The sequence below is a fragment of the Nicotiana tabacum genome, chromosome 17 (genome assembly GCF_000715075.1).
Source record: "Nicotiana tabacum cultivar K326 chromosome 17, ASM71507v2, whole genome shotgun sequence".
Taxonomy (NCBI): Eukaryota; Viridiplantae; Streptophyta; class Magnoliopsida; order Solanales; family Solanaceae; genus Nicotiana; species Nicotiana tabacum.
In genome coordinates, this window is record NC_134096.1 from 1,538,007 (window position 1) to 1,552,085 (window position 14,079).

The following is a 14,079-nucleotide window of genomic DNA, read 5'->3' on the forward strand; positions in this document are numbered from 1 at the left end:
ATATCTATATTTTTCATGATATTCAAGAAAAATGCTTTCTTATGCCTAGGTAGTTTAACAACATATATGAGGAAGATTTTTTACTTTTATATATATATAATGTTTCGGCATAGGAGATTCAGTTGAACACCTTTAGTAAACGTAAGAAGAACAAATCCAGCAGAAAACAAAAATAGTAAGACAGATGACCAAGGGGCAAGGAGTTAAGACCTGCTACCTCCACAAAGGGAGAAAGATTTCATGATTCTTTGGTCCATCCCTCTTCACATGCTTTATAGAGATCATTATCTATATATTAATATGTTATAACAAGTTATCTATAGCCTCGTGTACATTTTTTTGGATGTTATAGCAAAACATTATTATAGAGAACATATATTATATCATAACAAGATAAATTGATTTCATAGAAAATTTGGTCGTTATAATGACGTATTGTTATAGAGAAGTTGGACTGTATTTGTCAAATTTCTCCAACTATGTATCATAACGAGTATCTTATTAGCTTGGCATTAGAAATTCTATGAGAGTAGTGAAGAGATCAACTAGAATAAGACCAAGGAAGTATCAGTATGGGATTTCCTGGAACTTGTAACTCTACTTAAACAAAAGTACACGTTAAGTACATCTTCTTTATTTTCTTCTCTACTTGACAGCATGTTCCAAATAAAAATTGGACCCTGTTCCATAACTCAACATATACCGAGGCCATGATACCTAACTAAGCTACGGAAGCTCAAGAAGTTGATAATGCAGAGGACATATCAGCATGCCCTCCCACCATCCTCTCGGCCTTCTCTCCCCGTTCTCCTGTTACAGTGTAGCATAGATTCATTACAAGCAATAACTTTTGAGGCGAAGTTCAGATGACAAATAACTCATTTATAAATGAAAAAAGGACTATCATCATCAAAATTTTCTTCTTACCAGTGCGAACTCTTATCACATCAGAGATGGGAATCACTGCGAAAGAAAAAGAAACAGCATCAATAATGCGAGCGAATGGAAAGGCCTACCTGAACACTTAAGGTCAGGTGGTGAACATGTGTCATGAAAGTAGTAAAAGTGAGAACAAAAGCTTGCCACAGATTAAGTAGCTTATTGTCACGGGCCCATTTCCTTACATTGGGTAGCGGCACCTGCTCCGCCCGTGCGGCGCCCGCGGACTCCCCATTCGTGCCGCGGGCCAGCCTTTGTCATCCTCGTCCCAGGATTTCCCAAGCACGATCCTGTGCCTGTAGGTCGGGGCCTCGCCCCGACTCGTGCCGCCCGTAAGATGCCTAGGCCATTGGCCCTAGACATGTCGTGGCGCTCCACCTTAGGATCTTCAATCCTTGCGCGCCCTGGGGACTTGGCTTAGGACATGTCTTGTCCTTCGCCAAAGACTGAGCATCGCTCTCGCGTGCACAGCCCAATCCTCAAGCTTGACACTCGTCTAGTGCATCCGCGACTAGCTCGTGCCTCGCCCGAGTAAGGCAACCTTTAGTCCTTGGCCATTGTCATGCGCCTCTTTCGTGCCATGCCCATACATAGCCCTCTCGCAGCACGCTTCCATTCCGAAGTAGTGCAGTGTCGCCAACACCTGCACCTTTAGGCCAACGGACCCTTGCTTGCATGGCTGAACCAAAGCCATGCTCACAAGTCGACACATGATGCCCCTATGACAGGTGCGTCAAGTATCCAATCGGCGTGGAGGTCTCTTTCCAACACTCGGCAGCCCGCGGGGCTGGCCGTTCCACGATAGCAGCCTCCACTGCCCACTTGATGCCCAACGCAAGCCCTAAGGCGTTGCGCAGCCCATACGAGTTCCCAAACTCGCATGGATGCCCTCGACACTCCCTTGAGTCATCTAGGCAGGCCCTTGGGGTTCGCCCCCAAGGCAGCTCGTTCTATGCGGCTTGGTGGCAGCACGCATGGGGGAGGCAGGTCGGAGCTTTTCATCACCTATACCCCCCTTATATATGCTTAAAATTAAAAAGCCCAAGTTGCCCGAGTAGACGTCTCTACGTCAGACCTTCAGAAGGACCCTTTCTCACCAGTTCCTGGCCGAAGTTACAACTCCAAAATCTGGGGTGTAACATCCTCCCACACTCATAATGTCATCGTCCCGATGACACACAATGGTTTAAGACATCCCGGAGTCTGCCCCCTCAGGTATGCCCATTCCAGCTCCCTTAGTCCAGTGGGTTTGACTTCCTCGAAGTCCTTTCTTAAAAAGGAGTCGTGCCCCATGCACTCCTCCTCCCAAGTATCTTCCAAGCGTGCCTCTGCACTTCACCTCCATTCGGTGTTCACTTGGAAAGTGCCTCCGCACTTGCACCCTCTGGTGTCTAACTTTGTGATTGACCCACACTAGTCAAATCACACCATGACCCTCACGGTCTTCATGTCCGTCTGAAGCTTTACTTCACAGGTTAGCACCTCAATGTGCTATTTCGACGTCGCTCCCGTAGCCTTTCGCTTCCGTAGCCCTCAAGATGCCCTCACTGGCATGGCTCCCGTAGCCTTTCGCTCCCGTAGCATTATGACGCCTTCCTTGGCGCGGCCTTAGTAGCTCCATCGCTCACATGGCCTCCAAACGCCCCTGGCATAGCTCACGTAGCATTTCGCTCCCGTGGCTCTCTTTGCCCCCAACCTTGAAGTTGTGTTCGCTCCCAGACTCATGACTTCGCCCTTATGCCTCTTGCATAGGCGGGATCCTCCCACACTCAATGTGGAGGATACGTTTTAGCCCTGTCGTCTCACTTGGCATTCGGCCAGCTCTTGAGACGACTCCTCGGTGAGTACTACATTCCCAAAGTCATAGCGTCGCTGCCTTTCCGAACAAAGTTCTGTGTCTTCCGTCCGTCACTTCCTCAGCAAGTAGCCAATGCTCCCGGTAGTACTTCAATACTCGCCCTATAGCCAGGTACTCTCCAGGTCCTGCTAGCACGGCTTCCCGGTTCGGTGTGCACCGCACTTGGACTCTCCCGGTCCCCGATGATTCGACATACCCCTTTCCAGAATGATGACCACGTCTAGACATGGGAACTTGCCCCATTCCGCTTGCTTTGCTATGCTTTCGAATTCTTTTCCTCACCTTGGCAATGCCCTCAGGCAATCCAAAGTCTTTTCCCGAAGGAAAGACACTCAGCTTGATGCGTTGCCCGCATCCTTGGCAAGATCTCCGCTAAGATCATGCCCCAAGTTTATAGTCCATGGCCTACTCTTCGTAATATGGTTGCACGACCTGGCAAACATGGCATTCTCTTGGCCAATCCGACTCATCGGCATATCACCTCATTCAGTAGCACCTTAGACTGACGAAAGACAATGGAATCACCCATTTCCTTCGTCGACCATTAGTATCTGGTTCTCAATCTTTGGTGGCATATGAACATCAATCTCTGCTTTGACGTGATCTCGGCACTGACATCCAAAATGCACTAGCCATATCCACCCTTTGCTTTGGCATTGTGCCATGGCAAAGTATGGCCTCAATCAACTCTAATACCATGTCGTATCAGAATGATTTTGTTTCTGTTCTGATAACAAGTCGCATTAGAGTGATCCTATTTCTGCTCTGATACCAAGTGTCACGGGCCCATTTCCTTACATTGGGTAGCGGCACCTGCTCCGCCCGTGCGGCGCCCGCGGACTCCCCATTCGTGCCGCGGGCCAGCCTTTGTCATCCTCGTCCCAGGATTTCCCAAGCACGATCCTGTGCCTGTAGGTCGGGGCCTCGCCCCGACTCGTGCCGCCCGTAAGATGCCTAGGCCATTGGCCCTAGACATGTCGTGGCGCTCCACCTTAGGATCTTCAATCCTTGCGCGCCCTGGGGACTTGGCTTAGGACATGTCTTGTCCTTCGCCAAAGACTGAGCATCGCTCTCGCGTGCACAGCCCAATCCTCAAGCTTGACACTCGTCTAGTGCATCCGCGACTAGCTCGTGCCTCGCCCGAGTAAGGCAACCTTTAGTCCTTGGCCATTGTCATGCGCCTCTTTCGTGCCATGCCCATACATAGCCCTCTCGCAGCACGCTTCCATTCCGAAGTAGTGCAGTGTCGCCAACACCTGCACCTTTAGGCCAACGGACCCTTGCTTGCATGGCTGAACCAAAGCCATGCTCACAAGTCGACACATGATGCCCCTATGACAGGTGCGTCAAGTATCCAATCGGCGTGGAGGTCTCTTTCCAACACTCGGCAGCCCGCGGGGCTGGCCGTTCCACGATAGCAGCCTCCACTGCCCACTTGATGCCCAACGCAAGCCCTAAGGCGTTGCGCAGCCCATACGAGTTCCCAAACTCGCATGGATGCCCTCGACACTCCCTTGAGTCATCTAGGCAGGCCCTTGGGGTTCGCCCCCAAGGCAGCTCGTTCTATGCGGCTTGGTGGCAGCACGCATGGGGGAGGCAGGTCGGAGCTTTTCATCACCTATACCCCCCTTATATATGCTTAAAATTAAAAAGCCCAAGTTGCCCGAGTAGACGTCTCTACGTCAGACCTTCAGAAGGACCCTTTCTCACCAGTTCCTGGCCGAAGTTACAACTCCAAAATCTGGGGTGTAACATTATGACACTCCAAGTTAAATGTTCAAACAACATCACTTGTGACTATGGTATTGGTAATGAAATAGGTTTCCTATTGATTTTTTTAAACAGATAAGACAAGCCCCACTCAAGCGCAGACATGTGAACTAGTTTCACTAGAAACTAAGGGTGGCAAGTGGGCCGGTCTGAACCGGCCCGGGCTAAACGGGCCTGGGTCGGTCTCGTGGGCCGGTCCTATGGTTTGGGCCCGTCAGGCCCGGGACCGTTTAGCCCGCCAGAGCCCGGGACCGGCCCGGTCCCTTAACGGACCAAACGGTCCCAACGGCTATTTTTTTTATTTTAAAAAAAAAAAAGCCGTTGGGCCGTCAAAAACAGCCGTTTTATAAAATAGCCATTTAACCCCCCAACTTTGTTTTAATCCCAAACTTTTTATAATTACACTTTTTTCCTATATTCAACTATAAATACCCCATCATTCTTTCATTTTTTCTTACAAAATCATCAATCTATCACAATCTCTCTCTACTTTATTCTATATACTATACATCTTATATATAGTATATAAGATCGATATACTATATATACATCTTATATATAGTATATAAGATGTATATATAGCTTATCGAATATAGCTTATTACTTATATATATATATATATATATATATATATATACACACATCTTATATCGATATACTATATATACATCTTATATATAGTATATAAGATGTATATATAGCTTATCAAATATAGCTTATATATATACTATATATATATATATATACTATATATACATCTTATATCGATATACTATATATACATCTTATATACTATATATATTCGATATTAAATATTGAATATTAAAATTTAGGTCACAATTCTATAATAAAATTTACAAAGCATTGTCTTAGATATTTTTTTTAACATCCTTTTGTCTCTAATATCTATTTAATTTTATTTTTTTTTTAAAATATGTTGGGCCCACTTAGCCCGTTTAGCCCGCGGGCCGGGACCGTTTAGCCCGGGACCAAACGGTCCCGGTCCCGGGCCGGTCCCTACAAAAAGCCCGTTTAGGCCAGGGACCGTTTGGCCCGTTTAATTTGGGACCGGGACCGGGACCGTTTGGACCGGCCCACTTGGCCCGTTTAGGCCCGGGACCGGCCCACTTGCCAGCCCTACTGGAAACTTACTGGAAACTTAAAAGGACAAAGTGCTTATGCTCTTTTGATAAATTTTCTATTGCTACCTGTATCTTTTTAGTTAAAACATAGAAGAATGATTTTGAACCATTAACCGGCCACCTGCTAATACAACCTAACCATTAACTTGAGCACAAAAAAAGGTCTTCTAGCATCAGACAACCTTTTGTTTGATGATCCAATCAAGGCTTGGCTTGACATTTTGGTCAGAATGGATGAAATTAAGAATAAAGGCATACTCCTTACATGAGAACACACCCACCAAACAAAAAAAACCGTGAAAGGAAAACTCAGAAGAGTGTGCATGTGTATATTGATAAATCATAAATGTATGTACATATCTTGAAAAAGCTAGAAACTGATATCATATTTTCTCATAAGATGTTCCAATACTAAAGGTAAGCATCAAACCGAGGAAAGATCAATGGGGTTGGGCCTTAATTAAATTATTGTGAACAAGTCACTGATGGATTTCCTTGTCTGATAAAATTGAAAAGAAACGATCAACGGATTTGAGATTCCTACAGCCTTTTAACCTTATTTTAAAATTTTGGGCTAGTATTCTCTATCTGTTTCTTCTGGTATACCTACATCAGTTTACTGTACACGTATCTCAATGGAACCAAAAGATTTTATTTGAACAAATATGATTTGTCATTGCAAGCACCTTTTAAAAGCCTTGGTGGTATTGTTTTTTCACGCTGCATGTGCAACCGCACTAAGATTACTGCAAGCTTTTCATTTACTTTTGCTGTTCTTAGGACATTGACCAAATAAATGGAATGGCTCAACCTAGAAGTTAAGTTGAAGAACCAGTATAACTGGATTAGACGAGACACCTGAGAGATTGCAGGAACCTAAATTTGCTCAGCTTTTCGGTTTTAAAAGTCAAAATTGGTTAAAAGTAGACCATCAAATTCAACAACAGTATGAAGCAGTACATGAAAAGATATCAGCTACATATTGAAGGCTACTAGTTTAACCAATCTGCCTCTCATTTTTTTCTCTTTGGCACCAAAAAGAAAAGGACAGGTTTATGTTATATATGCACTTCATTTTGCATTGATGATACCTATATTGGAGTGATACGGGTATATGCACTTCAATATGAATCCTTCAGAATAAACGAAACACCTACTTACAACTGAATGCATCTGTATTTGTTCTATATCCATATCCAATATTCATGCCCTAGGAATTGATAACATATATGTGGTTAGGAGAAAAAATATTCCCCTCAGCAACCAGGGGACCGCCAATGCACCTACATTGGGGCTGAAGATAAGGTTATCCATGTGCTTAAGTCTTGAAGAGTGGAATTACTTGCTAACCCCTCTGCATTATTGGAATTAATTCAACTAATGCACACAAAAAGCAAAAACTGACTTAGTAGTGGAATTACTAATATTCCCATATAAGATCTCGTCGCATTATAAGTTCGACAAGTTTAAGGTTTTATTGTTATTCGTTACTTATTTTAAACCAAAAAACTGGATAAAGACAGAAAACTCGGAATTAAAATTTTTAACACTAAGTTCCTCATCTTCCTCAAAATCTAAGCAGTCACAAAAAACACATCGCCTTCAAACATGTTTGACAAATGGGTAAGCCTTCTACCCTTGAAGGTAAATATCTGTTCAGAAACAACATTGCAAGTAACAGACTATGTGTCACACCTTACCCGTACATAGGATGGGTCGTGATAAGAAAATATACAGTATACTCATTGAGAAAACATTAACTAAACGCCCTCAAGCTTGGTTGGAGAATTTACAGCAAATCAATGCTCATATTAAGAAGAGAAAAACTTACAGAAGATCTTTCCATCACCAATTTCACCAGTTCTTGCCTCTTCAATTATCTTTGCAATGACTCCTTCAACCTAATAAGACAGCATTACGGGTTAGAAAACTTGTATATGCACAGGAGAGAGAAATAACACGTCAACCCTATACTTACACTTACAGAAAACCTGTATATACACAGAGAGAAACAACACATTAAGCATGTATTCTTATAATCTACACATATGGTTTTGAATTATGGTGCCCAAAACTTGATCAAGGCCTTTAAAATCCGAACCTGGTCTTTGCTCACAACAATCTCCATTTTAACTTTTGCTACAAACTTGTCTTCAGAGAATTCAGAGCCTGCAAGCAGCAGATAACTTTAAAACCTGAGGAAGAGTCTATTTAAGTAAGAATATCCATGACAACCTAAAACAATAAACAGTTAAAATTGATGAATTTTTTCCTTACCAGCTTGCCTCTCGGTCAAGCCACCTTGGGCTCCAAAGCCACGAACATCAGAGACAGTGACACCACGAATGCCCATTTTCAATAGTGCCTTGATAACGCAGAAAGTATGAGTAAATGATGGCATGTTTTAACTTTCTGGAGTAGAAGTGTTGAAATATCTTCAGGAAAATGTTTGCCTTCTATTGGGTTTTGAAAAGGAGTTCAATAGGTCATCACAAAATACCTGGATAACTGTTTGGGCTTCAGCTTCCCGTATAGAAAAATATATCTTCTTAATTGGAATACTATTACAAAAGATAAGTGCATTGGGGGTGGGGGGGGGGGGGGTAGGAAGGGAGTTCCCTTACTCCACTCCACCCTCTTACATTTAATATGTCCAACCCCTTAGTGTTCCTTCCAATGCTAGATATTCTAAGCATATCCTGATCTAAAGTCTGTGCCCCCTCGAACGTTTTTTCAACTTATCCGTGAAAAGACTTTTAGTATGAAAAAAGAAAGAATTCATCTCCAAAAGCTTAAAGCAATTTGATGCTGATCCATCAAAAGGATTATCTTTAGGGGCATGATATGATAACATAGTAAAGAAAAATATCGTGTATTACTCTCTGTTGAGAAATAGTTACAGTGTATACAAAGAAAGAACTAGGATAAATTGCAAATAAATGTGAAGTTTCTGCTATATGCTGCATTAATGGTAGATAATCCTTCAACTACTGTATTAAAGACACAATAGATAAACCATAATTCTGATCATTTGTATGTGTAGACTTAACACAGAGCTCGACAAATTCTGAAGAGGATCTGAAAAATAGAATGTGAAGAAATGGAACTTGGGCCTAACTCAATCCCAAAAACTAGTCCATGAGGAGAGGATCGCCCAAGACCATATAAGGAGAGCACAACTTATTCCCTTAGCCAATGTTTAACACCCCCCACACACACACAAATGTGGAACGTAACATAGAGATTAACCTTCGACTAACTATAATTACTTATCTATTCCAAACTTCTAATTCTAAAAACTGAATGGTGTCAAAAAAATACAAAAGTGCGCCTATTAGCCCGAGTTCTTGTTCTTAAGTGTACCTTAACATCCGCCAATAAGATATGCACCACTTACCGTCCTTTCCTCTGTAGGGCAATTGGCTAAGGAGTCGAAGAATGAGGCAATCAAAAATGTCTAGATGTACCTAAGACTAGTTACCATATCATCGTGAAACTTAATGCTTATTGGCTTTTCAAACTTATCGGTATTGATGTTAGTAGAGCAGGCTAGCAGCATTTTAATTAACCCCTTGGGCTCTTGATCACTTTGATCACAACTGAGATTGAAACGCTGCTCTAAAACCATTTTCCACAATAGGCTTTTCCATGATATGATCAAATGCAAAATTGGGGTCGAGTAAAACCCCCTCAAAAAGGTCTTTTAGTCAATGAAATAAAGAGCATTTAAGCAATTATTATTATTTGCGCATGCAACATTAAGGATCACAATAAGAAAAGATCCAATTTTTCTAACATGCATATGGAAAATCCGAGTGCTTACCGAAGAAACCTGTTGAATTCTCCACGGTCTAGACGATTCCAAAATTTGCAGCAGAATGAAACATGCAAAACTGATGAATGAATATGCAGATTTAAAGAGGATTAAAAAAAGCGAGAAATAATAAAAGTGATGCACCTTAGAATTGCTTCGACTTTGTAAAAATGGGCATCGGGGACAAAATCTGAAAAACCCAAAGTACTAACTCAAAAACAACAACACATAGAGGAAAATCTTGACTGAAAATTATGAAGTGGGTTTAAAGCAAATTGTTGAATTATGAGACCTGGAGAGCTTTGGGCTCTGATAATTGGGAAAAGACGAGTATTTGGTACGCGTTTGATGGTGAGTTGCGAAGGGAAGAACTCGCGGAGGTTGTTGGGTCGAATGGTAATATTGGAAGTGAAACTAGGCAATTCTTGGAAGTGTGAAGGGGAGGAGTGAAGGGAGAAGCTGGATTTGGAAAGTGAGGCAGAGGCCATTGAGAAAAGGAATAATAGGAGTGAGAGAGTAACAGAAGACGGAAAAAGGAAGTAGAAGTTATTCAACGAGGTCTATGCCTACAAGGGCCATGTACGAACAAAGTAATTGGCACCTTTTTTTTGATAGGCTTTTCACTCTGCCCGGACTCGCCCCATGTACGAGGGCACTTGCAAAATGTTTTGAGATTCACGTGTGCAACTTGATTATGTGAGGTTTATATTTCAAGCGTCCAGCGGGTCACATAACGTCATGGGTTCGAACCGTAGAAATAACTTCTTGTAGAAATATAGTGTAAGACCACATATAATAGATCCTTGTGATCCGGCCCTTCCCCGGACACCGCATAACGAGAGCTATATACGGGTGAAATTGGGGCTAATGCACCCCCCAATTTTCCGGTGGATCAAACGAAGTGAGAGTATGAATATATGAGATCGAAATCGAAGCTGGGAACCCTTTGTATCAAAGACCGAACGGAGTGCTCGCCATCGGACCTAATAAGACAACGCACCTCGGACTCAGGACGAGTTCTGACACTTCGGGAAGCGCAATGAACTGTTGTAGGCGACTAATAGAGGGCAGTGATATCCGGAACCAACCGGATATCACGATGCGGATCTCGCTTGATGCTGGTTACGGATCAGTAATTAACGAGAGAAGAAGATTTTTACCTTTTTATACTTGTACTAGGGGTGAAACTCTCCTACTATATAAATGGGGAATTTTTTTCTTTGATAACATATATTGTAACACGCAAACCAAGGTAATACAATTTTATTTTTCTGCTTTTTAGCTATTGCAAAGTTCTTATTTTATTGTTGTTTTTCATACACAATTGGCTTCGAACCGAGGGTCCGATCGAGGGCAAAACTACTGTCCAACCTAAATACGAGTCAGGCTGTAACATCACAATTGGTTTGATTATTCATTTTATCTTTAACTCGTTTATCTAACATTCTTGATTATTTGTGTTGAATCAATCCACATATCCTTAAAATCGCGTACAAATTTAATTTTTATCCCTTTATAGTGTAAACAGTTTGGCGCCTACCGTGGGGCTAAGGATAATAGTGGTGGTTTGATACAAATCTCCATAACACACTCTATTTCACGCTTGTTCTGTCTCAATTTCAGGTCAACTTAAAAATGTCAAATTTTTAATTTTCCCGCTTGAACGTTGAGGATGAGTCTGGCCATCATGGCGAAAACAACAATCTAGTACCTAGAAATGAGGTGCCCCCTACTGATCCCAGCGGAGTCCTAGTTGCCGATCCGATCGACGTCAATTCACAGGTTGCTATCGCCGTCAACCTACCAACTGACCCCGAAAATATCATTCGTGGAGGTCCCCGACCAACAGTTCGAGAAACGCCTGCGGCTAATCTTCGAAATGTTGCAGGCTCAACATGCGGTGATAGCGTAACTACACAATAAATGTCACGCCCCTGGTAGGGTCGAGCCCGAACGGTCCCGGGAGAATACCTGAAGAAACGAGCAAACCACCGAGAGGTCGAGTGAAGCTGAGCCCAGGGTCAACCCCGAGATAATGAAAAAGCGTGAAGCATTGACGAAGCGGGTAGAATCAGGTGAGAAGAAAATTGAGGCCAACGACAAGAAGGTGGAGACATATAATTCCAGGGTAGATCAAACCTCAGGAACACCCCCGATATTGAAAGGACCGGATTCCAAGAAATTTGTCCAAAAACCTTTCCCTCCGAGCGCGGCACCAAAGTCGATCCTGAAGAAGTTTTGTATGCCCGATATTCCAAAATATCACGGAACCACGGATCCGAATGAGCATGTGACCTCCTACATATGCGCCATCAAAGGCAACGACTTGGAGGACGATGAAATCGAGTCAGTGTTACTAAAGAAGTTCGGGGAGACTCTGTCAAAAGGAGAAATGATATGCTACCACAAGTTACCCCCAAATTTCATTGACTCGTTTGTTATGCTTGTAGATTCTTTTGTGAAGGCTCATGCCGGGGCCATCAAGGTTGAGACCAGAAAATCAGACCTTTTCAAGGTTAAACAAAGAGATAACGAGATACTCAGGGAGTTCGTGTCAAGGTTCCAAATAGAACGGATGGACCTGCCTCCGGTTGTAGATGATTGCTCCGTTCAGGCATTCACTCAAGGATTTAACCCCCGAAGCTCCTTGGCTTCATAGAAGCTAAAACAAAATTTGGTAGAGTACCCGGTGGTAACTTGGGTCGACGTCCACAACAGGTACCAGTCAAAAATCAGGGTTGAGGACGACTAACTCGGAGCCCCTTCTGGGTCCGTTTATCCTGTCAGAGCCGACGACAAGTCTAAGAGAGTCGTCGACCATGAATCAAGGCCGGTACGAGATCGGTACCAACCAGACAATGTAGATCGAAGGGGAAACGAGTCTGAGCATCACCCCACAAGGAACAAAAAGTGAAGCGATCGAGGGCCCAATAGCTGAGGTCTAATGAGTAAAAATGGTTTCGACAAGCCGCTCGGGGGGGGGGGAGAACCAAGATTATCAGAGTATAACTTCAACGTTGATGCTACCAGCATCGTATCAGCCATCGGGCGCATCAAGGATACCAAGTGGCCTCGACCATTACAGTCTGACCATACTCAAAGGGATTCTAACTTGATGTGTAAGTATCATGGCACTCATGGCCACAAGACCGAGGATTGCCGACAATTGAGAGAAGAAGTTGCCCGGTTGTTTAATAATGGGCACCTCCGAGAATTTCTGGGTGAACCATTTCGTTCAGCGACGAGGATGCCGAGGACATCGTACAACCTCATAATGATGCACTGGTAATATCCATACTTATCAATAATTTTTGAGTTAAACGTGTGTTGATTGATCCAGGTAGGTTAGCCAACATCATTAGATCGAGGGTCGTAAAGCAATTGGGGTTACAGGATCAAATAGTGCCCGCAGTTCGGGTGTTGAACGGATTTAACATGGCATGCGAAACTAGTAAATGAGAGATAACCCTACCAATGAACACCGTTGGGACGATCCAAGAGACAAAGTTTTATGTGATCAAATGGGACATGAGATATAATGCTCTATTCGGAAGGCCATGGGTTCATAACATGAGGGCAGTACCTCCGACCTTACACCAGGCGTTGAAAATTCCCTACAGCGGGAGGGATCAAGGCGGTCTATGGAGAACAACCGACTGCAAAGGAGATGTTCGCAGTCGATGAAGTACTCTGCCCTCCTTCTCAACATTAAGGAACACAAAGCCGACTAGAAAGGCCGAAGTTAAATAGCAACCACCGATGCCGGTCCCGACCGGATTAGAGGAATGAAGAGTAGACGAGGAGGATGATTACGAAGTTTCGAGATCGTTTACAGCTCCTGATAATATCGACGCCACCAAATCGATGGTCGAAGAGTTAGAGCAAGTCACATTCATCGAACACCTATTGGATCAAATTGAATACCTGGGCACATGGTTAACCCCCGAGCTCAGGAAACAACTCATTAATTTTCTTAAAGCTAACATAGATTGTTTCGCTTGGTCCCATCTTGACATGACATGGATCCCGCCGGAGGTAACCACTCATAAGCTGAGTTTGGACCCAAAGTTCTATCTGGTTAAGCAAAAAAAGAGGTCGTAGTCCGAGGTCAATCATGCATTTATCAAGGACGATGTATCTAAACTCCTTAAAGTAGGATCCATTCTGGAGGTTACCCGGACTCGTTAGCTAACGTAGTAGTAGTGCCTAAAAAGGGATTAAGCTAAGAATGTGTGTACATTACAAAGATCTAAACAAGGCATTCCCCAAGGATTCTTTCCCTTTGCCTAACATTAGTCGGATGATCGATGCGACGGCCGGACACGAGATACTCAGTTTTCTTGATGCTTATTCTGAGTACAACCAAATTCAGATGGACTCGGGTGATCAAGAAAAGACTTCTTTTATCACTAAATTCGGCACTTATTGTTATAATGTAATGCTGTTTGGATTAAAAAATGACGGTACCACCTATCAACGCCTAGTAAATCGGATGTTTGAAGAACAGATAGGGAAATCAATAGAAGTTTATATTGATGACATGTTACTCAAGTCCC

General features: G+C 43.2%; 1 protein-coding gene across 1 annotated transcript; it reads right to left on the bottom strand.

Annotated features, from left to right (window-relative positions):
* Positions 1–527: 527 nt before the first annotated feature.
* Positions 528–10,162, bottom strand: LOC107773996 (nitrogen regulatory protein P-II homolog). Its single transcript, XM_075233848.1, has 8 exons — positions 9,816–10,162; positions 9,668–9,713; positions 9,533–9,560; positions 7,987–8,074; positions 7,811–7,878; positions 7,541–7,610; positions 928–963; positions 528–810 (listed from the first exon to the last, which is right to left on the bottom strand). Exons 1-8 carry the CDS (start codon positions 10,009–10,011, stop codon positions 737–739), a joined length of 606 nt encoding a protein of 201 aa, XP_075089949.1. The 5' UTR covers positions 10,012–10,162; the 3' UTR covers positions 528–736.
* Between the last annotated feature and the right edge of the window lie 3,917 nt (positions 10,163–14,079).

Bases quoted from the DNA above. Each gene is read 5' to 3' on its own strand.
- LOC107773996 (XM_075233848.1), bottom strand. From the start codon at position 10,011: ATGGCCTCTGCCTCACTTTCCAAATCCAGCTTCTCCCTTCACTCCTCC. The intron at 7,879-7,986 runs GTAAGGAAAAAA...TGCTGCTTGCAG, and splicing joins CTTGACCGAGAGGCAAGCTG to GCTCTGAATTCTCTGAAGAC. The intron at 811-927 runs GTAAGAAGAAAA...ACACTGTAACAG, and splicing joins TGTGATAAGAGTTCGCACTG to GAGAACGGGGAGAGAAGGCC.